The sequence below is a fragment of the Lonchura striata genome, chromosome 8 (genome assembly GCF_050655825.1).
Source record: "Lonchura striata isolate lonStrDom1 chromosome 8, ASM5065582v1, whole genome shotgun sequence".
NCBI lineage: Eukaryota > Metazoa > Chordata > Aves > Passeriformes > Estrildidae > Lonchura > Lonchura striata.
Genome location: NC_140710.1, coordinates 9,907,414 through 9,934,611, shown reverse-complemented (window position 1 = coordinate 9,934,611; position 27,198 = coordinate 9,907,414). Strand labels below are relative to the sequence as shown.

At 48.4% G+C, this 27,198-nt stretch overlaps 2 protein-coding genes across 4 annotated transcripts in view; both read right to left on the bottom strand.

The window, feature by feature from the left end:
• The window catches only part of EIF2B3 (eukaryotic translation initiation factor 2B subunit gamma), a 98,321-nt gene extending 83,851 nt beyond the window's left edge, over positions 1-14,470 (bottom strand). For both annotated transcript variants that reach the window (XM_021528458.4, XM_085586293.1), the window contains exons 1-2: positions 14,173-14,470; positions 10,661-10,800 (exon numbers count right to left, since the gene is read on the bottom strand). In XM_021528458.4, coding sequence (XP_021384133.1) covers positions 10,661-10,800; positions 14,173-14,320 — 288 coding nt within the window. In that variant the 5' untranslated portion in view covers positions 14,321-14,470. The remainder of the gene's footprint in view (positions 1-10,660; positions 10,801-14,172) is intronic.
• A 632-nt stretch (positions 14,471-15,102) lies between these two features.
• LOC110470519 (E3 ubiquitin-protein ligase HECTD3-like) lies at positions 15,103-23,476 on the bottom strand. 2 transcript variants are annotated; one of them, XM_021530221.3, is made up of 21 exons: positions 23,023-23,476; positions 22,784-22,944; positions 22,182-22,274; positions 21,630-21,765; positions 21,140-21,255; positions 20,762-20,875; positions 19,611-19,693; positions 19,209-19,374; positions 18,780-18,861; positions 18,341-18,523; positions 18,199-18,248; positions 18,015-18,079; positions 17,678-17,781; positions 17,327-17,446; positions 17,109-17,198; positions 16,810-17,016; positions 16,416-16,545; positions 15,946-16,020; positions 15,595-15,676; positions 15,440-15,511; positions 15,103-15,271 (listed from the first exon to the last, which is right to left on the bottom strand). In XM_021530221.3, the coding sequence occupies exons 1-21, from the start codon at positions 23,338-23,340 to the stop codon at positions 15,187-15,189; spliced, it is 2,532 nt and encodes an 843-aa protein (XP_021385896.2). In that variant the 5' UTR covers positions 23,341-23,476; the 3' UTR covers positions 15,103-15,186. The 2 variants fall into 2 exon arrangements, with proteins under 2 accessions (XP_021385896.2, XP_085442417.1); XM_085586291.1 differs by lacking the exons at positions 22,784-22,944; positions 23,023-23,476 and adding an exon at positions 21,888-22,005 and having other exon boundaries at positions 22,182-22,257.
• Positions 23,477-27,198: the final 3,722 nt, after the last annotated feature.

Below are 27,198 nucleotides of genomic sequence, written 5' to 3'. Positions count from 1 at the left end.
AATTAGCAAACCTACTTCTACCTCACTTCAATACAGGACAATAGCCCTGGTATCTATTTGTGTCTTCTAAAAGGTGTGGCTTTAGCCGCTGCTGGTTTTTTGGGTTTTTTTTTTTAGTAAAATAAATCTGCTACCCTTACACTTGTGGAACACTGACAATTGTCATACTATTAGTATGCTGGGGCGCTGGACTGACACAGTTGATCCTATCTTGGTAGGCTCTCTCATTTGTCTGAGATCAGGGTCATCTCCTGGGTTTATGTCCCAGTCCTGACTATGCCACAGAGGAGACTGTTTTTCCCATCTAAAGGCATCCAGAAGTGTGCACTGTGACTGCAAAGGCTCAGGGGAGCACCCAGAACCCAGCCCCTGCATTTGCCAGTTCATAGAGGATAAGCCTGGCAAGGTGAATTCTCTCCTGACACAATGCACTCACGGCATGGACAGATCCCTTCTCCACAGGCAGAACTCCAGAAACAAACAGCACTCCCCCCCATCACTCCTATTCCTGGAAGGCAGGTTTCCAGGACTACCTGGATGACAGCAGCACTACTAGACCTGCTGTGCAGCTGATCTTGGACTCTGCCTCCCATGAACAGAAAGGAGAACGCAGCAGTCGGGCTCCAACCTCAACAGCAGCAGCGCAGCAGGAATTGCTGCCAAAGCCCAGAGCTCAAGCCCAGGCTTAACACTTAATGTATGCAGAGCCTTAGGCAGTCAGGTGCTGCAGTCATACACACAATAATAATAAAAAGTAGTCATAATGGAGCTCAACTGGCTCAACTTATTGAAGGGAAAGAAGGCCTTTGCCCACAGCCAGCAATCAACTCAACTGCAGATCTCTTAGCAGCACAACAAAAAGCAGGAATGACTGGATTCAAGGGCTAGGAACCAGTGATTAGCATAGGAATAAAATGAAAAGTGGTTTAAGAGGGAGAATAAATATAACCTGGAATAAAATACCAAAGTATGTAATAGACAATTCACACATTCTAGTAGATGAAGAAAGTCTTGCTATATTTCAGAAACATTTTTGCTAAGTCATCCCTAAGTTTTGGGGAACAGCCCAAACTAGTAGATGCAAACTCCCATACAGACTAGAGGATCACAATGGTTCTTGCAGTCTCAAACTAGACACTAAATAAAAACCAAAACATACAAATATGTGTCCTCAGGAATCATTCTGCCATCCTGCAGCTAGTATCAGCACGATCTTAAATTAAACAACTCTTTCCAAGGTCAAAACAAGTCATTACACAACACACAGTTTCAACACTGCTTCAAAAGAAAATCCAAATTCTGATGTACCCTGCAAGCAGAGGCTCCATGAGACAGCTCAGTGAAACTGCTACTGTGCACCAACCTGCACAGGAGTGGCAACCACCTGCCTGAAACATCAGCCTTGATCAAATGTTGGGGCTCTTCTCTAAACACTTTTTATGCTGTGGTAAATAAAATCACTATTATAAACTGCAGGTTCCTAAACTATCTTCCACACAGCATAATTTTCTCCTCTAGCACCTTTCCAATTTTTCTAATGGTGTTTAGTCTGCAGCAACTGCTGTTGTAAGAAAAACGTTACGAAAATTTCAAAACCTCCACTGCTTTGTCCAGCACTATTAGTCTACATCCAGAATTTTCACCATCTTCCCAAAGAAGCTGACTGACAGAAGAATATCTAAATTTGCTTAATGAAAAATCTAAATGCACATTTGCTTTTTCATTTTCAGCACAGAACCGAGGAAAAATGAGATAAGCTATTTGGATTTCCCAGTTAACACAGTATGACAAAAATGCAAAATTAAATTCCAGGCATCCTAAAGTCCACTGATCTTCACCACGGCTTTCACCAAATTAAACAGTGACAGAAAAGCAGTGCTGAGAAGAGTGACAGCCTCTGGGCTAGCCCGTGCTGTTCACAGCACCACATTCCTATTATCAGTGTTACACAACTCTACCAAGCTGCAAAACCAGACACAGGGGAAAACCCTCTCCAGCACAATTAAGTCCATGCGCTGACGTTTGGCATCTCCTTCCTCCCACATTCCCAAAAACTGGAACTAGGTACTTAGGCTCCAACACACAGATCAGTTGTGTCTGATCTGAACAATTCCATTTTCTCTTTCAGGGGAAGAATATCACCTGCAATTATACCTTTTTTGGACATTTTTGTGGAAGAACATTCCTTCCTTGCTGCCTGCAGCCTTTTTTACTCTGTTTCTATCCTGTGGGATTTCTACTTGAGTATTTTCTCCATGTTTAGATCTTAACAGATCTTCCATCATAGAATGTTTGGGTTTTTCATGGCAGCTGTGGGCATTACAGCTGTCACAGTGTCATCTTTAAGCATAGCTGCCCTTTATTTACATAGGGCAGCTGCATATATTTTAAATAGGGAAAATAAAAGAGGATTTACCAAAATTAACACTACTATTTACTCCCCAAAAATGAAAACTAGTAGTGGCTGACAAAACCAGGAAAATATTTTTACTAGGATGCTTTTAAATAAATTACTTCAGCTATATGCCTGTGCAAAGAGCTTGCTGTGTCTGCAAGTAGAATAGGCTGAATTTGTGTAATTCATCAGAAACCACACAGGGCCTAAAAGAAAACACACACTGTAATACAGGAAAAGCAATGACCATTAACTTCTACATGGGAACAGGAGGTATTGGTTAACATAATGAGCACAGGCCTGGAGTTCCCAGGAGCATGAAAAGGATAAGGACATACAGTGGGAGATGCAACAATTGAAGGTGACAGGCATCTCAGGTCTGTCAATGACTCTTCTTGCAAAACACCTAAGGTTAGGCTGGTCTGTATAATGGAAGGCATCCTCTTTAGCTGACAATGGGCAGACTAGCAAATGCCATAATAACCATTCCTGATCCAACCTTCACAGCTAATTGCCTTATTCAAACTTCTGGTGTTTAAGCCATTATCCATAGTAAACATGGGAAGCAAAATAATTTAATTAGCTAGAGTCTTCTAAAGCTGAGTAAACTTTAAATAAAATAAAATAAAACAACAAACAAAAAACCCCAACAACTGCTGAATTCTCTCTTACCCTGCCAGAAAAAATAATGATCAGCTGAAAGTCCTGAACACATTCTTCAAGCACAGAGTCAGGCAGTGGTGTATTGTTCCTCCCAGCCACACAGCGTGAGCACCTGCCCATGTAGCTGCTTTCTACAAAGACAATCAGCAGTGCTTTGGGAATGGGACTTGGGCATGCAAAGTGTAATAAATGTTGGCTAGTGCCTTCAGTGGTGAAAGCTTTCAGTAAGAGGCAGAGAGAGAAAAAAGATGCTACATAACCTGTGAGCTGCCATCTGATACATCTGCTTTCCCTATTAACAACATCGTGAAAGGCAGAAACAGAAAAGCCACCAAGACACCATTTTTATTTGCATTTTAAACACTTAAGTACAAAATGTTTGCTGTCAGCTGAGCTGGAAGAAAATGATTAAATTATTTTTACTACTTCAAAACAGATTAACAAAATATTTAGTTCAGTCTTGCTATTATACAGACCTTGTCTCTTACAAATGAATTTAATTTGGGGTTTTTTATTTCCACTGACAGTACAAAAAATACATAATTCTATATTATGGGGACCTAAGTTTTTCTTTCCATGCTCAACAAACTCTGCTCAGTCGTACCAAAAGGATTCAGATTCCATCTTCCAGCCGTTCCAGCAAGCTTACTTACATCATGTGTTTGGAAAGGAGATTTTTCAGCAGAGGAAGCGGAGCGCTTCGCCATGCTGGCCAAGACTCCACGGATCAGTGACCCTCAGCAGCACACAGACCACCACCGTGACATCACACTTTCCACAACACGGATCCCAAAGATGCACATACCAAGAGAATCTGGAGTTTCAATCTTTGTTTATTTGCTCAAAGAAAGTTGGTTTTTCTTCTTCTTTTTGGTAGCTTTTTAGGGTTTGTTTTCCTTTGTTTTTAAAGAGCTATATTACTTTGTAATCTTACTTTTTGAAACTGAGAAAACCAGGTGGACCACCTGAGACGAAACACTTCTCTCACAAGCACTCACCAGCGATAGCAGCAGAAGACAAGCTGATTAATTCACACCATATTATTCAGGGCTTCCATTAACACAGCTAAGGGCTCATCAAGGGAGGAAAATATGAAATTGTTCCATTGCTGTTGCTCTGCTGGAACGCCACATTTTAATCACTGTCTGGAGTATAGTTGAGTGACACAAGGGAGAGAAATGCTTAATATAAGATGAAAATAATACAGACTCAGTGAAGACAAATGTTTGATCCGGGCACACCCAATCCACCCAAAACACAGATTCATGAGTTAACCAGGTTTTTCAACCTGCTGCCTGGAGAGCCCCTGCCTAGGAGGGGTACTAGACAGCAGCTGTGTGGGTCTGGTAAAATTTGGCACAGGAAACAAAATGGTCAAATATTACAGATGCTTAAATTTCAGAGGAGCTCATTTGTAAACTATAGTGACACCCCTTGCCATTTATTTTTTTCATCAACAGTAATCTACAATCCACAAAAAGAGATTTATCAGCCTGATGAATGGTACAAGCAGAAGGTCACAGAAACACAGTCCTCAGAGGGGTTTCCTGAGTCAAGAGTTTTGCCTCCTGTCATTCCAGCTATTGATTTACCTAGTTTATTTAAAAGCAAACAAAATACAACAAGAAAACAGATTCATATTCTAAGAGGAAATTGGGGGATTCTTATCTTGCTTACTCCTGGAAAAGTGTCTCATAATCATATTCTGCTCTGATTAAAACTTTTCTGTAATTTTCAGTCTATGTTTTCTCACAGCAAATTTAAACCCATTTATACTCCACTCTGAATATCTTATCTCCTTTTCTAGTGTTTGTCCCACATTTGATACATTTGAGTTCCACACCTGCTAAGTATTCTTGGCAAACAACCCCTTCTCATTGCCTTAAGCAATACAATTAATTTCTCATCTCTAACATAAAGAATACTTTACCTGATACATTCTAGTTTTGTACCAGCCTTTCCTTCCTCCATCAGAGTGGCTGCTTATCATCACACAATTTCAACTAATACATTCTGAGGCATTGCAATTCACTCTTGGGCTTCTAGCTCCTACCATGAATTTCTTGTTACTATTCCCCAAGATCACAAGTTTTGTGTTACCAGCCAAGCCCTATGTGCTATAACATGGAAGGTCAAGGCACACATTTCGCATACTGATTCATGTCCTGTGAATCTGCCAAAGGAGGTCTACTGAACTGCAAGAGAAGGCCTTTAAGAATGGCAGCAGAAGTCAAATAAATGAAGATCTACATCTGGGCTGCAAAAAACCACACTGGATGTACCAGAAGACTTTACAACATGACTTAAAAAAGCATGCCCACTAATGCCAGCTACAGAGGAAAAGCCTCCCTAAGTGAGCCAGGGGATTTCATTACATAAAATTACATGGAACATTAAAATAAGTTCACTTTTAAAAAGGGTGCTTCCCATAATAAAGAAAAAAAATTACCACTGAAAGACAAGCTGCCTACAAAACAAAACTCCATCATCTACCACAGCCTGCAGCAGACAGCACCCAACCTCTTGATAGAGTGTTACCACGTATCACCACTGAAATGGTCACAACTTTTACTGATTTCCCTATTACCTGATTCAACTCACCTGAATGCTCCAGCCAATGCTGCTTACCAATGAAAACCAGAAACAAGGACAAGTAATAGTTATTGAGGAGAAAGCAAGTATATATGATTTTAGAGAAAAGCTGTATCTCTTACACAGAACCCCTTCCACACTGCTCAAGCAATTAGCAAGTTTAGGATGATAAATAAAAATAAATAAAAACAAGGTAATGGAAGTTACTAAATTACACCTTAACACCGGCTGTTTCCACCTGCAAAATCAGCCTGTTTTACTAAAAATGCTAAACACTGATCACATTTAAAACCCCCTTAATCTTGAAGCAGTATATATGAAGAAATTTGAGTACAAATGCAGATAAAGATTAATGTTTTCTTAACATCTATGGATGGTGTATTTAGTTGTTCATGCCCAGGGCTAGATTGAGCCTTCCTTACATTCAAATTATTTGCTCTTTTGTCCCTAATGAAAGTTTCATTTTAAGAAGACTTGGTTCTGAAGAAAGCAAATTCTTTCTTCCCCCATAAAGATTATCCGGGTTGCTAGAAAAGTGTGCAAAGGCAACATGCCTCTCATGCCTGTAGTGGGTGAAACAGCAAATAGTAATAGCCTAACTGATTGATTAAAGATATTTAACAAGTAGAATCAGAAAGTGACAGAAAAAAAAAAGTGGATGTGGAAAATGAGCTTTCATAAAGGAAAGTCTGATTTATTTTCTGTACAAAAAGAATTTTATACCTCTGCTACCATTTTTTTTTTTTTAACGCTTCCTGACAGGTCAAGAATATTCTTTAGTGCAAACAAGAGATTAAAACAAAAGCAGATTGGCTCCTTCAAAGCAGGAGACTAAAACACCACTACTTAACACAGTTTTTCTAACACTGATAGTCATGAAGTAAAACAGTCAAAGCCAGTGCCCTTTTTGTGTCCTGTAAGTCTTGCTGGACCCACATCACTTTCATGCTGCAGGGAAGGCAATAACCCAAAAGGTACTGAAGTTTTTACTAAGTAAACCGCTTCAGAATTACTCAGGTATAACTGCATATGTGAACAATTGAAAGAAAATTAAAGTCAGAAGGCATAATAAACAAACAAACACAGTGTCCCTGTAATGATTTTACTCAGCTACAGAAGCAGATTGTCATCTTCCAGAATAAATTTCCCTACACATGATGCCCTTGCTAAAGCCCCATCTGAAGCAGGGGAGCTTTCTTCACTCTTCAAGACCAGGAAGGTCAATCCAAACCTAAAGGCATGAAGACTGATTTACTGCTCTGTCAAGGCTAGAATGTGAGTTAAGAGAGACCTCTGAACACCCCTAAGGTGGTAAAGCTGCAGTTCAATGACAGCACTGTTATACCCTCTGATATTAAAATTCTATCAAAACCCTATGACTGGGTATTAAAAGGATACCCATGAAAGCTGTCATAAGGCACACAGACTGTAGCAGGATACTGAAACAAACTGCATTCCAGGGAAATGCTGGGATGGTCCATAGGAGGGCAATTAAGGGATCTGATCAACAGTTGTCACAATGTTCTTTAACAAACTGTTTTCATATCCCTGTATATAACAAAACATTTAAGAAATAAATAGGTCCTATATTGACATTTTTGCTTTTTGACAACTTAATTTTAAATGCTGCTCTTAGTGTAAAACAATTATAAGTGTCTTTTTAAAAATTTGGTAATATAAATGCTGGCAAAAAAATCCTTAGTTTCTACTTAATATTAATTATTTTAAATATTATTTAAGTGCAAAATTTTTTTTATAATTAAATGCAAAACCATTTTTTACTTATATTCAGACTGACACATTCCAGATTGAGGGCCTTTTAAAAATCATAGTCTAGCACACACTGAATAAACCACAACTGGAGATTCAGAAACTGAACTACAGCTCTAATGAAGTTTCCTCAACTGTTTTCACTTAAAACAGCTTCAACTTGTATTTGATGTCTTGTCCTGCTGGCTTTCTGAATGTGGGGAAACAGAGCATGTAATATTACACAGAATATGTACTATCATAAGGTTATCTTATGCATGAAACTGTAAGAGATTTGACACGTAAGTCCACTTTCCAGTACTGGTACAAATCTCTTCAATGATCCAAGGTAAATCACTTCACCTCATTATGCCTCAGTTCTCAGCTGTAGAACTGTGAGCACAAACCGATTAATGGCGTTTGCTATTCAGACCCCAGAATGGAATGTTTAATAAAACCAAACAAAACAACCCACTACACAAGTCAATTAGAGAAATACTGGTAAAGAACAGGCCAAACTGACACCCAGGCCTAGGAATACATAAAGTGAAACTTACAGGACCAAGTTTTCTTATGTTCACTACTTTTCAAGTAGGTGCCTTTAGGAATCAAGTTTAGCATAATATTTTTATTGTATAAAGGATCCAAGAAAAGGATACATTCAGACTTGTAATGAAGATGAAAACCCTAATGAAGCTGCTACCTTGTCAATCAGGTGTAGGCTGAGACAGCCAAAAATAACATGAAGACTTCCAATAGAGCAAAGAAGCTGCATTTAGTATATCAACTTTCGAAGTGAAATTGTCAAAAACATTATTATGTGTACAGAGTGGGAAAACAGCAAACAAAAACTTTAATGAGTTTCCTTTGCTGTCATGAACTTCTGAACATGCAGAAAGTAACACTGGCAGTCAGATGTTTGTTACTGTGAATGAAAAGTCAGTCTTACCTGCCATCAAAAACATCAGCACCATAAAGAGAGAAAACAATGGAAACTACACTTCCTTAATCCTTACAGGTTTTGCATGTACGTGCTCTCCTGCTACTTCTGAATGCCATTCTGTAAGTCTAATCTTGACATCTAATCTTTAAAATATCAAGCTTCATTACCCAAGGAGGAACACAACAAAAAGGCCCAAAACTGCAGGCACAGCAAGCAGCAGTGAGAGTCCTTCAGTCAAAACTAGACAAGGCAGCAAGTCATGAAATGTTATGCTTTAGAGTGCTTTATGCACATCTCAGAATTTGTGATCAGCAGTTCTGCTACCCTTAGACATATTTCTTACTGTGCATTTAGAATCTTGGCTTTACTCCCTGTCACTTGCACCGCACACAAGCAAGTTGTCTATACTGTGCCATGTTACCTCGCTTTCACTGAGCATACTTGCTCTTCTGTCTGTGGGCAATTAACTCAATTTGTGACAACTAAGTTTCAGCAACCAGTTTAAACTCCTCATCAGACTTTTGGCATGGGCTGCAAAAAGCCTGCCAGCAAACTATGGCCACAAGAAGCAGTTGTTTTCACCAGGGAAACTCATTCTTCAACGAGATCACTCTCCCGCTGCACCGCAAACACAGCCAACATACAGCAGCTTTTCAGCTACCTCTACTGTGGAGTTCTCTCACCTCTATCACACAGGAGAGGGCATACCCTGTAAGAGGTGCACCAGTGGTATGCATTTACTAGAGGAATGACTCCAAAATACACAGTGCAGCAATCTGCTCAAGAACTTAGTATAGGCTTATTTCAAATAAGAGACCACTTTGTCCTCTGTGCGCAGGCAAGCAGACATGTAATAAAAAAGGCAGAAGCAGCTGCTGCCACTCATACATAGCATCTGACTTAGGAAAACTTGTGTGGTTTTCAGGACTACCTCACATCTTCTCTAAGCCTTTTTTCTGGAAAATAAACAGAAGATCAACACTGCCGCCTGTGAAGACACACTATTTTCTAACTTACAGACACTCTACTTGCTGCCTCCCAGAGCCCCATAGCAGACCTGTCTGGATTACCAAAAAGACAGACACCCTGTCACTGATCAGGCAATAAAACTGTAAGGTCAGGGTCCCAATTTGCAGTGCAGATACTTCCTTATTGCACGCAGGTATTTTAAAAAATACTGCATAAAGTTATGACAAAACATTATTCTCCACATGACTGAAACAGTCAGTTCAGCTAAACTGATTTTGTGTTAATGTTGATATTCTTTGTTATCTATTTTCTTTGTTATTTATTCTCTTCACCCTCTAAATACTAGGGCACCCTCTAAGCACTAGTGCACCCTCTAACTACTATGCATTAATCCCTTGCCAGATGTGTCTTGTGCCATCTACACATCCATATTTGCCTTGAAGTTTCACCTTGTCTCAAATGGAGTCTTTCTCTTGGGAGTATATAGCTTGTAATACTGTACTTTATTAGCTTCAGAAAGAGCTTCAAAAAGAAGCCTCAGGACTTAAGCACTCATTGATGTTCTGTTGCAATATTTATTTAAACAGGCAATTTGGCTAAGATGGCCTAAACAGACATGGAACAAATCCTATGATTAAGTCTATGACAACAACAAAAACAAAAGTCCGTCCCAGATCACAGCAAGAGCTCCAAGCAGCATTTCTGCCTTACATGGGAGTGTTTTAATTATGCAGCTGGAAATTAAAATTCTATAAACTGCTAGTTTTATTTGAACAGCAGCCCTTTATCACATCTGGGTACTGTTTACTGAAGAGCTTACTGTAGGACCAAGGGAGCAAAAGCCCAGGAAAAGCAGAAAAGTGAAGCCAAGCACAAGTCATTGACCCAACAGTGCAGGCATGGCTGTGTCATGGCCAGCAGTGAACACAAACTTTCTGAAGCATCACTGCATTGCCTTAGACAGCAAAGAACGTTTGTGCAGAGCTACTTCCCCAAGCACTAGGTAGACAGACAACAACTATCACACACTGCATCAAAAAATCACAGAAACAAATACAACCTTTCAATTACCTTGCCAGAAATCTAACACTGGCCAAGAAGCAGCCCAGCCTGAACAGACTCCACCATTCCCAGCTCTCAATTCCAGTCATTCAGGATCTTTGCATGAGTTCCCCTGTGAGGTGACCTTACAAAATTCAGCTCTTTTGAAGATCAGGAAATTCAGTTATGCACAGTATCATTACACAGGACATTCCTTACATTGTAGCAAAAAAAAAAAAAAAAAAAAGAAAAAAAAAATTTAAACAAATAACTCCCTCCTAGTTAAGGTCAATAAAAGACAGTAATACCTTAATTTTCTGGTGAATATGCCTCAGTGAATCTGCTGTACCCATGTCCATGTTGTCACTGATGCACACAAAATCAAGCTTCATTTTTGTGTCCAGGTTTAGCATCTTTTGGATTTCCTTCCTTGTAATCACAATGACCTCTAGAACAAAGGAGAGTGAGATGAGATGAAGCAGAAAAAAATCGAAATAATATTTATCACAAATAGGATACACCCACTTTTTTATTTAGAAAGGCTGATGGAACTGTCAAAAGACTTGAGTAACATAACTGGGTTCTCCACCCAGTCAAGCTCTTTTGGCAACAGTAACTTTTCAAGAAAATAATTAAACTCCAATGAATGTGAAAACAATCTCCCCTGCTTTGCTGGGTGGAGGTTCTTCCTGAAAGGGACACATGCATGTTGGCATGAGTTCGGAAGATAGAACAGACACTTCTATCGTTAACCAGCAACCTCAAACCATATGTCCTCAAACAGACCAATGAGACCCCGTGTTCGTGTCACCAATACTTTAGAGCTTTGTCTTTTGCTGCCTCGATCCTGTGTAATCCTCTGTGGACAACACCAACCACACTATTACAATACAATGGTTAAACTATTTCTTAGCATCAGCTTGGCAAGAAAGTGGAGTAATATATGAGCACAAATTCATTCCATCTACAAAAGAAAAAGGATAAATGCATATTTGAAGGAAATCAACACTGGCATGAAAGCATGTTTTCCAAAATGAAGAATGTGAGAATAGAAGCTCTGCAAAGAAAAGACTGAGGAAACTAGAGGACAAGAAACCTTTTCCCCCAGTCTTAAGAATGGGAAGGAAAAGCAACAATCAAATTTTCCAGTTAAAATATCCCCTCAAAACACCTAAACACTATAGCATTGTATTGCACATGAAATTTTAACAGAGAATTATGTGAAATAATAAATAATAATTATAATAATAGTATAGGCAAGATGAAAACACATCAGGAATAAATCTGTATCAATCAAAACTAAACTCATCCTGAATCTATTAAAAGAAAAGAGGAAGGTACTGTAACATGAGAATTGTGTGGCATTTTGGTGCCAGAGACATGGCTGCTTTTCCACTCCCATACTGGATGCCAATGTGGATTCAAAAGAGACTGAAGAACCTAGAGAAAATGACTGAAAGCACACCTTGAATTAGGCAAAGAATTAGCTGCTGAAGATGGAACTGGTGTCAGGTGCAGGTTTTAAGCTCACACTGTTCAGCATCAACCTGGTGAGCTGGGCAAAGGTCTTCTAAATATTAGGAGAGATGAAGCACTTGCAATTAGGGCAAAAGAGACACAGTGAGTCAGCCCATGAAACACCTACTTACTTACATAAGCAAGTATGAGGAACTAATCATCCAGGGAGAGAATTCATGCCATTGGATCATTTAATAAAAAAAATGTACAGCTTGGTCATGGGCGTGAAGCAAGGAAGGAGCAGGAAGGTGGCAGTTTGCTTACTAAAGCTGAATACATTTATTGACTATAAGCCTGCATGCCCACATTTTCACTGGAGAGAGAGAAGCTGAAGCATTACATGTGAGAAAGGAGAAAGATCTGACTGCAGCACTATCACACAGTCACAGCACGGTTCAGGCTGGAAGGGACCACCCTGGGTCATCTGATCCAACCTCCCTGCTCAAGCAGCCTCATCTCAAATCAGGTTGCACATGTTTGTGTCCAGATGGCTCTGGAATGTCCCCAGTGGGGGAGGTCCCACACCCCCCTGCACAGCCTGTCCCGGTGCTCGGTCATCTGCACATTAAAGAGGTTTTTTTCCCATGTTCAGGTCGAACTTCCTGGGAATCTGCCTGTTTCCTCTTGTACCACTGCTTGGCACCACTGTGCTGAACCTGGTCCATCCTCTGACACCTCCCTTCAGATACTGAGAGATATTGATTAGGTCCCTTCTCATCCTTCTCTTTTCACCTCTGAACAGGCCCAGCTCCCCCAGCCTTTCCTCATAATGGAGATGCTCCAGTCCCTTCCTCATCTTTGGTACCCTCCACTGGACCTGCTCCAGGAGCTCCATGTCCCTCTTGTCCTGAGGAGCCCAGGACTGGACACAGCACTCCAGATGTGCCTCACCCAGACTGAGTAGAGGGGCAGCTACTTGTGGTCAAGAGCATCAAGTGAAAATGGTTATTTCTGAATAAAGAACCAGACAAATCATGATACTGATTACACAGAAGATTTTAGCTATCTAAATTTCCATTGCAGGATAAAAGTATTGCCAAAAAAAAAGAGACAGCAGAATAGGCAAAGAAGACAGGCATTCAGAATGCAGATTTAAATGAACAACAAACAAAAAACAAATCCAAAGAACAGAAGTTCATTAGGATTTTCTTATGAAACAGAATAAAGGCAAAGTCTGCTCTTAGTTTTGTTCCTTCACACTGAAATAGTAAGAGGCTAACACGGATAATCATGAGCTGATCTTTACATCTTCACAGAAAATAGAAGCAGTCAGGAAAAAAGCCACAGATTCAGGATGAAGTACAGAATAATCACAGAGATGCAGAAACACAAAAAACAAACAGAAACATAAAAAAATCCGGATGCTTTAAAGGTGTCAGGAAGAAGCTTTATAAGAAGCTGGGGGGATGCCACAGAAAGATTTGGTCCAGCACTGAAAGGTGAACAAAAGCCTAACCTCAAAAGATACTGAAGAAGCTCACCAGGTACTGAATACCACCCTAATCCCGGTGTGAAACAAAACCCACAGGTGAGCAACACGAGTCTGCCACTGTCCCCGCCCTGTTGTGGCCAAAGGCCAGCACTTGGCTCTGCTGCCCCACGGACTGAGCCTCAGACAGAGCAGCAGCCCTGAACTCGGGCCGGGCTGAAACAACAAACCACGAGGCACCCCCGCAGAGCTGACACTTCCCACGCTGCTGCCATTAACTTCTCTGAGAAAGGAACACGGGAGAGTCAAGGGAACGACACCAGTGGTGGGAAAGGCCTCGAATCAGAGAATCGCTGAAGTGTTGGAAAAGATCTTGAAGATCAAGTCCGACCAACCAGCATCACCACCATGTTCACCACTAAACCACGTCCTCAAGTCTCATACACTCATGGCTTTTGAACACTTCCAGGGATGGTGACACCACCACTTCTCTGGGCAATCTGTTCCAATGCTTTAAAACCCCTTTAGTGAAAAAGATTTTTGGAATATCCAATCTAAACCTCCCCTGGTGCAACTTGAGACTCATCCTGTCACTTGTTGAGAGAAAAGACTGACACACACCTCTCTACAACCTCCTTTGAGACACTGCCGGCCCTCGGTGAGAAGAGGGGTAGAGGGTGCAGGCACAGAGAGCTCAGGAAGGGATGTGACACGGGCCAACAGCACAGCTCCAGCGCAGAGATGCGCTGCAGCACCTGCCCCGTCCAACAAGGCATCTGCGACGCGGCAGCAGAACGGACGGCAGCGGCGGCGATGAGCGGGGACAGCCCGCAGGCAGCAGGGCCAGCACGCCCAGCTCCTGCCGTGCCTCACCTTCGAAGCCGGCGCGCTCCAGCAGGTTCAGCGGGTACCACAGCAGCGGCCGGTTTCCCACCGGGAGCAGCGGCTTCGGGATGCTGGAGGTCAGGTCCGTCATGCGGGAGCCGCCTCCAGCCGCCATCAGCACGGCCTGAAACTCCATGGCGCGGAGGAGTGCCGCAGAGAGGCAGGGCCCCGCGGGACAGAGGGACAAAGCCGGTTCCGCGCCCCGGTTCCGCGCTCGGCCCGCGGCCGCCCCCGGCACTGACAGCGCAGCAATGGCGGCGCGGCCGCGCTGCGCCTGCGCGGGACCGCCGAGAGCGTCGATCGCGGGCGAGCGCCGATAGAATCGATCCGCCTCCCCGGTGGGCTGCGGGCGGCCACCACCCAGCCAGGACGGCGAGAGGAACACCGAACGCAGGGACCCCGCGCTGCCGAGCGCCAAGTCATGGATTCCTGCCCAGCGGCGGGGGGCGCTCGGCGGAACAGCGGCCCCGGGCGGCCGCGGGGAGAACTGCAGGGGAAATGGGGGCACACCGGGCTCTGTGTGGGGTGTGGGGTGTACTGGGGCAATGGGGGCTCCGTGTGGGGTGTACTGGGAGAAATGGGGACTCTATGTGGGGTATGGGGTGTACTGGGGACACTGGGGCTGTGTGGGGTGTACTGGGGGCTCTGTGTGGGGTATGGGGTGTACTGGAGGCTCCGTGTGGGGTGTACTGGGGACACTGGGGGCTCCGTGTGGGGTGTACTGGGGGCACTGGGGGTCAGTTTGCAGCTGTGCTCCCCACACCATTTCCAGAGCAGACAGGACTCGGCGCTGCTCTCCGCCCCGCAGGAACCTGTGCGGGCGCAGCACCGCGGCCAGGGCTGTGCTGGCCTTCCAGCTGCAGCACTGGCCACATGCTCCAGTGCCAGAGCTAGAGAAGCACAGACACAAACAGCACCTGGACAGGACAGCAGGACCTGGCCCTGCAGTTTTATTGAATCCAGTGTCCCCGAGGCTCCCGTGGCGTGGGGCACACAGGGGTCTCATTCATCCCAGGGGTTCTTGTCGGTGTCAATGGACAGGCAGTTGTACACGGCGTAGCGCAGCAGCTCCTCGCAGACCTTGGCCCTGGCAGGGGGAACACCAGGTCACAGCCATGATGGCCACAGAAAACCTCAGGCTTCCCTCCCAACACCTGCCAGGACATCCCCCAGGGGAAGGCCTGGGGAGTCTTGATGGGAACCCCAACACCAGCCTCAGGGACTGGGGACCATCCCTGTCCCCAGGTCAACTCACGAGGAATACTTGGGCAAGAAGAAGGAGCAGGAGCACGTGCAGGCCTGTGGCATCAGGTCCAACGCATCCATGCTTGGGAGAAAGGAGAGTCAGAGTGACCTGACATCATGGGGGAACCCAGCATGGCACAAGGACCCCAGGCAGGATGGACTCACTTCGACCTTTCCGGGTAGACGTTGATCTGAACGGGGAGGCGGCTCCGGCCCGTTACAAACTTGAGGAAATGGCTGAGATCCTCTGAGGGGAAGGACAGAGCACAGGTCTCAGGGACAGGACTGTCTCACTCACTGCTATCACAGCAAGATCTGCCTTGCCAAATCACCCCATGAGCATGGGGCAAAGCTAAGGGATCCTCTCAGAATCCCAGGAAGGGCCAGGTGGGATGACCCCAGTCACTTCCCAGGGAAGCACCTGGTGAGCACCCCTGGGGCACAGGGCAGTGGTGCCCCATACCCTAGCCTGTCCTACTGCATGTGAAGAGCAGGTAAAGGCTTGGGGTCACTCACCACTGGTGAAGTTGTTGAGTGCCTCCAAGAAATACTGGATACGGGTATCAGCAGAGAAGAAGTCCTCAAACTTGACTGCAACAAAGAATGTGCAATGGCCTAATTAGAAACTCCCAGCAAAGCAAAGGAAAGGAGGAGGAGACCCTCTGCTTCTCGGTGAGCCCATGAGAGCCCCTGGCACTCCTGAGTAGGACCAGCACTTTGTGTCATGGTGGGCGGAGAAACAGAGGTCCTAGTTTGCAGAGCAGCCACTCACCTCTGCCCATAGCAGCTAAGGACCAGATGGACCAGAGTGGGGTCCAGTGGGGTTTGCTGCTAAACCTGAAACATCCAGGTACCCTCTACCTAATCCTCCCCCAGGCTCTCAGGCACCCCATGACCAGGATGCATGTGCAGGACAAGCATTATTAAGGGGATCCCCTGCTCTTGTGGAGGGCAAGGAGCAGCTCTGGGCTGGCCCTGTGACTTACTGAACTTCAGTAGTTCAGCAGCTGTGATCTCCGGGTCCCCGCAGATCCTCTTCTCAATCTGCTGCCAGGTGAGCAGGTCCAGCACAGGCTGGGGCACCACACGGAGCAGCCCAGCACGTATGGCTGCAATCTGTGGGGACACAGGACGGGCTCCATGTCACCACGGTGGGTCTGCCTAGTGGGCAGCCACCTAGGGCTCTGGGGACAGCAACCGCAGGACCCCAAAAGGGATCCCCAGGACACATGGACACCCTGGGCATGGAATGCATAAAGAAATCACCCAGCTGAAGCTGGGGGCACATTTTGGCAACCACTAGTCCCATAAATACCAAGATGTCTTGCCACAGGAGCAGGGTTCCCTTGCAGCTCCGTCAGCCCTGGGGGACAGTGTCACCTGCTCCTTGCTCTCCTCCAGCCGAGCCTTTTGCACCAGGCAGATGAACTCCTTGCGGTCCTCGTAGCGCACAGCAGTGTTGCTGCCATTGGGGATCAGCTCCACCATGCGCTGGTCACTCAGCACTGTCGTGTAGGTCAGCTCTCTGCCAAACATGAACTCAAAGCCTTCCCTGTCCACCCTCTCCAGCACCTCCAGCAGCTTCACCTGCAATCCAAATGAGCAATAGCCACCACAGTGGAGCCAGAGCAGCCATGAGAGAGTACGGCACTGCTCTGCCAGCACCCGGCCCTGCTCACCAGATCTGAGTCCACAGTGGCAAAGTCCTTGCTCCAGCTGACCTCCTCCCCTGCCAGCTGCTTCCAGACTAGTGCTGGCAAAGACAGGATCTGCCAAAAGGAGTGGACACAAGCATTCTCCTTCTGCCTCTCCTTCACCCATAGGCAGCCCCTCTGCCCAAGACAAGGTGGCCCCTACCAAGCCCCTTCACTGGCCAGGAAGGCTCTGCTGTGCTCACCAGAAACTCCTTGCTCCTCAGGGCTGCTCCCATCAGCTGCCCAATCCATTCATACTTGGGGAAATCCTTGCATGAGGGGTTGGGGACATACATGTCCCTGGTGTCACTGCTGCTGTTAACCTGTGGGAGAGACTCTTAAGAGAGGTGACAAGCCCAGCATGGTCTCTCCCCCACATTCACCCCTCCACCTGCCTCTCCAGCCCTTTACACCCCTCCAGGAGATCTCCACAACCCAGATACAAGTACAGCTCTCCCAGCCAATAGCTCTGCAAGCATTAGGGTAAGGCTAACACCCCAGGCTCTGCTGGCTGACTCCCCTGGCCTGCACAGGCAGACAGTGGGATGCCAAACCTGATTGGAGGTGCGCACAAAGAACGGCAGGGGCACTGGGACATCGCTGGAGCTGGGACACAGTTCCTCTGAGACATCTGACAGGCTGTCCCGAAAGCCACCACCTGCAGCGGAGGAAGACAATGGTTAGTGCCTGACACACCAGGGCCAGACTCTGAACCACAGGATCTGGCTAAGATGCCCCCCTCCCTGGGGCAGCAGCAGCACTGGTGGGGTAGGGGAGATACAGGGACGATCTCATGTTTGCAGAGCAGGGTTGCCTCTCCCAGAGCAGCTAGAACAGCATGGACACCCACTGAGCTGCACCCCAACACGAGACACCGGGGAGAGCTCTCACCATTGTCAATGATGCCCTCAGTGACAAAATCGCACTCCCACCACTGGCTGTAGGTCAGAGGCCACCTGTGGGGAAAGAACAGCCTCATGCACATCTCTCTTTGAGCATACCAGCAGCACCTGGAATCCCCTTGCACTCTACTCTGGGGAAGTGACACCCCACAAAGATGACACTGAAGACCTACCTGTAGTCCAGGGGCTGATTGTTCTTGGAAGATCTGAGGCCTTCATACAGCTGGAGAGTAGCAGAGCAGAAAGGGGATGAGATGGGGGCAAGATACCTGCTGAAGTGACAGGTACCTGGCACAGGGCATGGTGTTGCCATACCTGGGTGAAGATGGCGTTCCTACAGCTGGGGTCCAGTGTGGGGTTGGCACGGTGCTCCCGGGCCAGGAGCCGGTTGATGTAGAGCTTTGGCAGGGTGTGAGGAGCAGAGCTCTCCGAGGACTGCAGACAGTGGGCAATGAGGGCTTCACTCTGCTTGGTGAGCAGCAGGAATGGCTTCATGCTCTAGCAAGGGACAAGCAGGGATGGTTAGAGATCTGATCCTGCCACCACCTGCTGTCTTCTCCTCTCCTCAAGTCAGCCCTGGTGTCACAGAGAATGCTCTTCCATCGCTCGGGCAATGCCAAACATGGCAGCTCTCAGTCTTAACCTAGTCTGTACCCACTGGATAAGGAGGAAACACTACAGCCCCCAGAAAACCTGAACTTGTGAGGAGATGCCCATACTGGCACCATCCCAGGGAAGTTTGGCACATGCTCACCCTAAGTGCATTGAAGGTGCCAATGCTGTCCTCAGAGAGGGGGATCAGGTAACACAGGACACTTTCCAAGAGCTGGACAAACCTTGAGACAGGAGAGAAGCAGTGTGCAGCTGCAGGAGAGTGCCGTTTCAGCACAATCCTTGGGCACTGTGCTCCCTGCACATGGGTCCCCTCCAGCCCATCTAGGGACATCAGACACGAAGGGAGCACCCACCTAGCACCCTCTGTGCAAGCGCTTTATTTCATTTCCCCCAAAATATGCTACAAACAAGGGCAGCCCAGCACATGCTACTGCACTGCAGCTGAATCACTGCAGAGGGTCTCTGTGGGGCCAGTGCTGACCCCAGCCTGGGGCTGCCCTGCAGGTCAAGGCATGATGCTTTTTGGGACTGAGATCACTGTAGGAGTTGGGGCATCTCTGTGCCGAACCTCTGAATGAGCACAGCTCGCCGGTATAGCACGTCGACATCCACGCCGTCCAGGAGAGGGTAGCGAACCAGCCGGGCTGGCTGGAACATGCCGGTGTTCAGGACCAGGTCCCACTCGCAGAAGGACAAGATCTTAATCCCCTGCAGCCGGACATTGTCCCCTTCGTCTGCCAAGAAAGAACAGTGATGCTGCATGTGCTGCAGCCAGCATGGCTTGGATGCTGCAACAAGAGGCGAGGTGCCGCCAGCTCATGCAGCGTCTCATATGAAAGTCATTCCTCAACCTTCCCACCAGTGGATTCCAAAAAGCAGCAAGTGTGGTAGGAAGAGCTGCAGGGTCAGGACTAGTGCAGGTTTAGGGCCAGGCTGGGCTGGCAGCCAAAGTCTGGGTGCACAGGCTCACCCCGGCACTCCAGGAAGCGGATCTCCAGCACGGGCATGTGGGTTTTCATGTCGCGGAGGATGCAGATATTCCGGTAGCTGTTCCTGCACACAGCACGGAGGGAGATGGCAGAGCCATGAGGCACAGACAATGGTGAGGTGGCCAGCAAGGCACAGGCCACTCTGGTTCCCCAGCCAAGGATGTGCTTCTACCCATGCAAAAGCCCCCCCACCTCACCAGGGCTGTGGCAGGAGGTGCCCAAGCAGAGAAGAGGCTGTCAGAGGCACAGAGACGTTCTGGAGAAGGTGGAAGCCGCATCCAAAAAGCCAGAAAAGAGCACAAATTCAAAGCAGTACAGAAAGACAAGATGGCTGAGAGCACGTCACTGTTCTTGGAGGGTCCCAGCACATCTCACAAGGGCAGAACCAATCTTTTAAGCAGAGTTGGTCATGCAAGGGTGGTGTGTTTTTGAAATAAACAGATTTGTGTAAATGAGCAATTTACTAAGTGTATTTTCAACGCTTTGTCAAGGTCCCATCAAAGTCCTGTGAGCCCATGGGGAAAAAACACTGCAAGCATTCAGACGCAGGGAGGCGCTGGCTCCTGCCACTGCAAAAGACACCTCTGCAGTTCTCACGGGTGCCTCTTCAGAGACAGATTTCACTGCTCAGCCAGGAAACATCAAACAGGCACGTTTTGGGGGAAGGCGAAGGAGACCTTTGCACTCCTGGGTAAGCCCCTGGGTGCCTTGAGAAGGGTGCTCAGGGCCCGGGTGAAGATGGAGAGATGAAGCACCCCAGGACTTCTTGGCAGAGATGCTCAGGAAGGTGGCAGCAGTGGTATGTGTTCCCAGAAGTGAGGAGGAAGAGGCAGAAAGACCACCAAAGTCACCAGGCAGAAGGAAGCATGCTGCAGGCCAGCTGCCGCAGCATGGGTGAGGAGCAGGAGAGGAGATTAAAGCACTTGACTGCCACATGGAAGCAAGGGACCACCACACTTGTGGGAGCAGATGTAGCCTACACCCAGGGAGTTCCAACCCTTGGAGAGCCACAGTCATTGGCAAGCCACTCAGAACCAGGCCCAGCCCCATCTTTAACATCTGCTCAGGATTCAGAGACAGCTCAGGAGTTTGGCACAAGCTGGGCACAGGCTGCTCCTCACTCATTACTCACTCGTTAATTAGGACTGTTCTCAGGTGCTGCAGCCTGCTTGGTGTTCCCCCATACACAGCCACTCGCCTGGGTACCTGGCAATTGGACTGCCCATCCAGCATCAGCCACAGCTTCCTGTGGGTGAGAAGAGCAAGGAACAGCACTGTCCACCCCTCATGACGTGCCTGGGCCCAGAGATACCCCCCAGAACTGTCCCAGGCCTGGGGCAAAGCTGTGTCTTCCTGAGGTGCCTCTGACAGCAGCTGTCCCCACCTCAACCCCACAGCCCCAGCTACAGCTGGAGGAAAGCTGGGTTGAAGAGGAAGATGGTGCTTTGCCCCGCACCCCACCCTTCCCTGGCACAGCTGTTGGTATGGAGGGGACACCCTGAGGTCTCACTTAACAATGGTGCCTTTCTTCATGTTGAGCCGCACCCAGTGCTGCCCCGGGGGCCCGTTGCTCTCCCAGAAGGTGTAGCTCAGGTTGTCTGTCAGATGGGCTGCATCACAATCCTCCTGCAAGAGTGCAGTGAGCAGAGGGATGGAGATGAGCATCCTTGGACACACCATGGCCTCTTCTGAGGTGTGTTTTGTGGATCCAAAGGAGGTCAGGAACAGGCCAGCCCCTTGGTATGTTAGGCTGTGGGTGGATGGTGGCTCCCTGACATAGCAAACTGGGCATAGCTGTGGACCCCTAGTGCCCCAGAGACACAATGGAATTTTGCTCCCAACACCCAACTCCCAACAGCTTTGCTAGAGCAGCAAAAGCCCCCACCATCCCCTGCCCCTCGCAGAGGGGACAGCCACAGCTGGCCACTCCACCCCACATCTGTGGTGATGCTCATGTGTCTTATGCTGCTTTTAGGCTGCAGAAGAGCCCCACTACACACCATGTGTGAGGAGACCTCGATGCTGTTGATGTGTTCCTTGGTGCGGTCCACGCACTGCAGCCTCCTCTCGCTGTGATCGTACAGGAAGCGCCCCAGCTCCATGTCATGCTCATAGGTCCAGCCTGGGGGCACGAACCTGCAGGGAGTCTTTGTATTAACAAGATGAAGAGGCCAGGCTGCACCCCAAACCTGCGCACCAGCAGTGTGCAGGAGCCCTCACTGAGACTGGCTGCAGTGTCTCATGGTCACCAAACTGACACGGTGTCATTGTCCCTGCAGCAGACAGATGGCATGGCTGTATCTCATCACCAGCACACCAGGTATTAATGGCCACTCCAGCCCAGTGGGAATAGCAGTATACAGTCACTCCAATGGTCTGTGGGACAAAGGCCATCTTCACTTGAGCAGTGCTAAGGTACTAATGTAAAAGGCATCTCATGGCACTCATCCTCCCCCCTCCAGACCCTGAAGCTAGTCTTGGCCATGCAGGCATGGCTCTGGCCAGCAGCCCCTCAGGATGCTGCAGTCCTGCTCTAGAAAATGCACTCATACCGAAACTTCTGCACAGCAGCCTCATCCTGCTCTATGAGCCTGGGCATCTCTCCAAGGCGTATGGAGTACGTCAGGTCCACCACTTGTTCCCAGCTGGAGCAACAGGGGCAGAAGAGTCACACAATGGAAAAGATGTGTCAGTGCCCAGAGCGTCCATTACTGCCTTAACCTGAAGTGTAGTCAGCAGCAGTGGGGTATTGGGGGTGACACCCAGGAATAGCTGTGGAAAAGATGAGTGTCTCTGCACCCGGGTACAGGCTGGAATAGAGCAGGGGAATCCCACCCTGCACATGACCTTACATAATGAAAATAAAATTTGAGCTCTCTGATCACTGCACTACCTCTGTGACATCGCTCAGCCCAAATTCAAATGACTCAGAATGCCCTTGGCATCATTTTTATTCTGTGCAGGCGCTACCACAAGCAAACAGGATTAATCTACGAGGGAGTACGCATCTGCCCACCGATGCTAGGCGGGGATGGGTCCCACCTGCGCTGGAGGGAGTGAGAGGGCTGTGCTGGGCGTGCCCAAGGGATTTGGGATGGTTGTGTGGGGGCGGGTCACACGCGTCTCCAGTGCCCAGTTCCCGCCCGGGCCATACCTGACAGAAGGTCTGTAATCAACCCCCAGCGTTTGGTGCTGACACTGGATCCTCTGCACGGAGTCAACCGGGACCAATTTATCTCCTCCCTCTCCGAACCTCTGCGCCAGGACCCAGCCCTCCGCTAAGCCACGGGTGCTCGTGTGCTCCTCCAGCTGCTCCTGAAGGCACATCCCGTCCTGTCACGGCCGTCGGGACGCGGCACGCCCGGGGGGTTCCCGGTGCCGCACCCGCGTTACCTTGCTGAGCTTGACCCAGAGCCCGGCGCTGTTGCAGTACTCCTCGCCGGTGGCGCGCAGGCAGCCGCCCTTCTCCACCTCGATGGTGGCCCTCGCCGCCCGCTTGCCGCCCCGCGCCGGCCCCGGGCTGTCCCACACGCTGAGCAGGCTGCGGGCGGCGGCGGCCGCGGGGTCCTTGCAGATCTTGTACTGCACCTCCCGCGGCACGTAGCAGAGCGCGGCGGGCAGCGCCCGGGCGCGGCGGAAGCACTCGCTGCACTGCAGCAGGAACCGCAGCCGGCCCAGCACCTGGTGCGGCGCTTCCCCGCCCGCCCTCATCGCGCTCCGGCCACCGGCTCCGCGCCGCTGCGCTGCGCCCCGGGCGGTCCCGACCGTGCCCCGACCGAGCCCGCCCAGGAGTGCCCGCCGGGCCGGGGCGCCTCCGGCAGGGCCGTGCCCGCCTCCCTCCGGGGCCGCCCCGCCTCGGGCAGCTCTCACTTCCCAGCTGCCGCCTCCACGCCGGGCACGCCCCAGCGCTTCTTCATCACTTTCGGGCAGCAGGCGCTCCGGTCTCCAGTTCCGGGCTCCCTTTGCCAAGATGTGACTGTTACGCCACTTCAGTATCCGGCAGGAGCTGACCCGGGTCACAGGCATCCCCTTGCCCTGGCTTAGGACTCTGCTCTCTCCCGGCCTCCAACATCTCTGTCATTGCCTGCATTCCTACAAGCAGAGGAGTCCTGTGGCATCTGGGCACAGAGTTACATCTCCAGCTTGAATAAGGAAGAGAGTTTAGTGGGAATTCTGGTATGGAAGTGCCAGCTTCTGGCTGTTACATCCCTGCCCTGGGCAGGCCTGCAGCAGGTGGAGGTGCTCCAAGCACTTGCTGGGGAGGACAGGCTTCCCTGCTCAGAATAGCTTTATCCCAGGCAGCAGAGGCATCCTGGCAGCAGGAGTGAGGTCATTACACCCAGAAGCACCCAACCCCCTCCCCCACACAACACTCTCAGTGTGCCACCTCATGTCACATCTGCTCGTCGCATACCACAGCAAGGCGGTGGCAGAGAGCAACTCAGCTCCACCCCATGCTACCTTAATTTCTTCAGGTTGGGCACAAAGGGCTGAGTTGAAGGACCATGAAACAAGCAGGCTGGCAGAGTTCAAAGGTACCCCTGGTGCCTGCCTGCTCTCCTGGCAGGTCAGAGTCCAGCTCCATCCTTGCCTGCAAAGGCACAGTGCAGAGAGATCCAATAGCTGATCATCCCTGCAGCGTTATCTATTGAACAGGTGTGACTGTACCTCACTGCAGCAATGGCCAAGGGCCTTGCTCTTATGTGCAGTAACCACAGCCAGGAAGGTCCTGGGCCCACCTGGGCCTGTCACCCTGAACCACTGGTTTGCAGAGCTGCTGCAAAGGGTTAAGCCAATTAATACTCTTGAGTTACCTCTGTGACACTACTTTGTGTGCAAGACATTGCAGGGCCAATTTCTGCTTCACCTCCAGCTGACTCTCACACCACCAGTCTTCATTGCTGCTTAGAATCACGGAATCATTTGGGCTGGAAAAGACCTCTAGGTTTATAGAATCCAACTGTTAACCCAGCACTGCCATGTTTATGACTAAACCATGTCCCCAAGTGTCACATCCACTATTTAACCCAACAGAAGGACACAGGAGCCTCAGCCAGACCTGAGAAATCATCAGGAAGGCCAGGAGCAGTTAGTTATTTTATTTTAGATACTACATGAGGTAGGGACAGACAGAACCTGTCAAACTATTGGAGTTTGTCATACTCCAGAGTATTCGTAGCATAACAAGAACAGCTAGACTACATGTGCGCTGTTAATCCCTGAAACTATTCTATGACAATCCAGCAAGCTGAAGGCAGGAGAGACCAAGTGGTTACATGGAGCCATGATGACATCAGTCCTTCCCATCACTCACTCCTATCCACCCTGTAGAGCTGCAGCTCTGGCCCATGGAGATGCTCCTCAGCAGCACAGAGACAGCAGCACCTTCCTTAGGATGACACTAGCTTGAAAATTGATCTCCAGTGATTTGAGACTGGTTGTTGGATCGAGGACACAAAGCCGCTGATTCCTGATACTTGGGACTCTCTTACCCCAGGCCACATGCAGCAGGACTCCAGGGCAGGGGCACTTGATTTGTGCCTTGTCAAACATGGCAGGAGACAGTTCCTACCCACAGCTTTAGAGATCAGAGAAGAAATGTGACCCAGCACTGACCTAACACCTATTTTGGGCCCCTGAGATTGGCCAGAGTTGAGCCAGGCTGACCTTTTCCACAATTCGCTGGGCTGTCACAGCAGGTGTTCAGTTTGTGATTGGCTTTAAAATGCTGCAGAGAGGACCACGCAGAGGACATCCAGGCCACTCCCAGCTCCCAGTTTACCTTTGCACAACAAACTGAACACACTGAGTACAATCAGTGGGTTATCTTGGCATCATTCCACAGCAGCCATGTTTTTCCAAACCCTCTGACCACACACCAAACAATCTCACTGCTGCCATCGGCTCCTCCCCCTACTAGAGGGGCTTTCACAGGTCTCTCCACCTCAGTACACCACCACAGCAGCAACTGCTGCAATTCTCCAACATGCATACAGTGATAACACAAAATAGACAGTAAAACAATGGCTTATATGGTAAAAAAATGTTTTTCTCAGTATGCTTGTAGGAGTTAAATCCAGACCATCCTGGGTGATTCCCTTTCTGCTAGGACCAGGGTCCTGTTACTTCAAGTATCTTTTAAACAGAAATCCCGGTCAGCTAGATCCTTTCCCCAGAGTTCCAGCAGGCCCTTGGGCAGCACTCAGTGGCAAGGAATAAGAGGTCTCAGATGCTAAAAGACCTTACTGGAAGGGACAGTAGAGAAATACAGGAAACATGAGAAAAAACTAGTTAATAACTCCATAGTTCATCAAGTGCTTCGGGTTAGGGAGGGCCTAGATCTAAACCCAGCACAATGAGACTGGAAGGTTGATCACACTGTCCAGGGCTGTACAAGAAGTCTTGAGCATCTCCAAAGACAGAGGTGCCACAATGCTTCTAGGGAAGGATCCCACCACTTCAGCCAGGTTCTGCTCTCAGCATCGCCTTGCACAGCAGCTCTCTCCTCATCATGGAAGGCTGGGGCTGTGTACATGGTAATGAGAGGGAATAGAGCTGTCTAAACACATCTCAGTGAGAAACCTGAAGTGTTGTGGGTATAGCTCTGTATTTACCTCAGTTACCCTCCTTCAGCTACAGTTGCTTCCAAGGGCAGGGGAGACAGAGGTGCTTGCTCTCCCACAACTGATCAGCCCAAGCTGGCTCCTAACCTGCCCATTCCAATGGTGACATCAGCTCACCCTCCACCAAACACTAGGGCCATCTTATCCATCCACCCTGAACTACTTAACAACCAACCCTTGCCCAGCAATAAAGAGATGAGTCTATTTTATTGCTGCTTCTAATTCTACTCAGTAAATGTGTCCTCCTGCTGATGTCCAGTAGAGGTAAGAGGACAAGGTTGGAAAAAGCAGTATCAATTCCATCCCAATGTCAGTCCCTTTTCAGATGACTTACTTCAAATCCCAGCTCGCTGCTGCAGGCTCCTTCCTCAACACTCCTGAGGGCAAGCCAGCAGATCAAAGTCCTTTCACCAGCTTACTCATGCCCATTTAAGACACCCTAGGAAGTGACTCAGCCACCAGCACGGAAAATTATTGCACTGGTTCCGCTCTTGATCCCACTGGTGGTTGAAATCAGCCACAAAGCCACAGAGATCAATTCTGAGACAGCTCTAGGATTTACAGAAGACCTCCTCCAGCAGACAGGACTTCACACCCACCCAGCTGAGCATGGAAGGCCCTGCTGCAGGCAAGGGCTGCCATAAACAGCTTCCCTAATTCACCCTGTGCTCTCTCCACTCACCATGATGCAGGAGATGGCAGCATATGCTCCTTTCTGGTTTGCATCCCTTTTAGCAACAACCGTCCTCAACAGATCTAGGAATACATGTTTCAAGGGAAGGACTTTGTTTACAATTTGAAGTGATTTCTGGATAACAGAGTCCTTCAACAGAGGATAAAAAGCAATGAAACATTAAGACAGAATAAATCTTAACTCACAGCATCAGCCCCACTCCAGTGCGACCCCAATGACTCTGACTCACAGCAGTGGAGGTCCAACAGACCA

Excerpts from the sequence above, each read along its gene's own strand:
- LOC110470519 (XM_021530221.3), bottom strand. The coding sequence starts at position 23,340 with ATGAGGGCGGGCGGGGAAGCGCCGCACCAGGTGCTGGGCCGGCTGCGG. Across the intron at positions 16,546-16,809 it reads TGGAGGAGAGCAAGGAGCAG|ATTGCAGCCATACGTGCTGG; the intron begins GTGACACTGTCC and ends GTGTCCCCACAG. Across the intron at positions 15,677-15,945 it reads ACTCAACAACTTCACCAGTG|AGGATCTCAGCCATTTCCTC; the intron begins GTGAGTGACCCC and ends CCTTCCCCTCAG.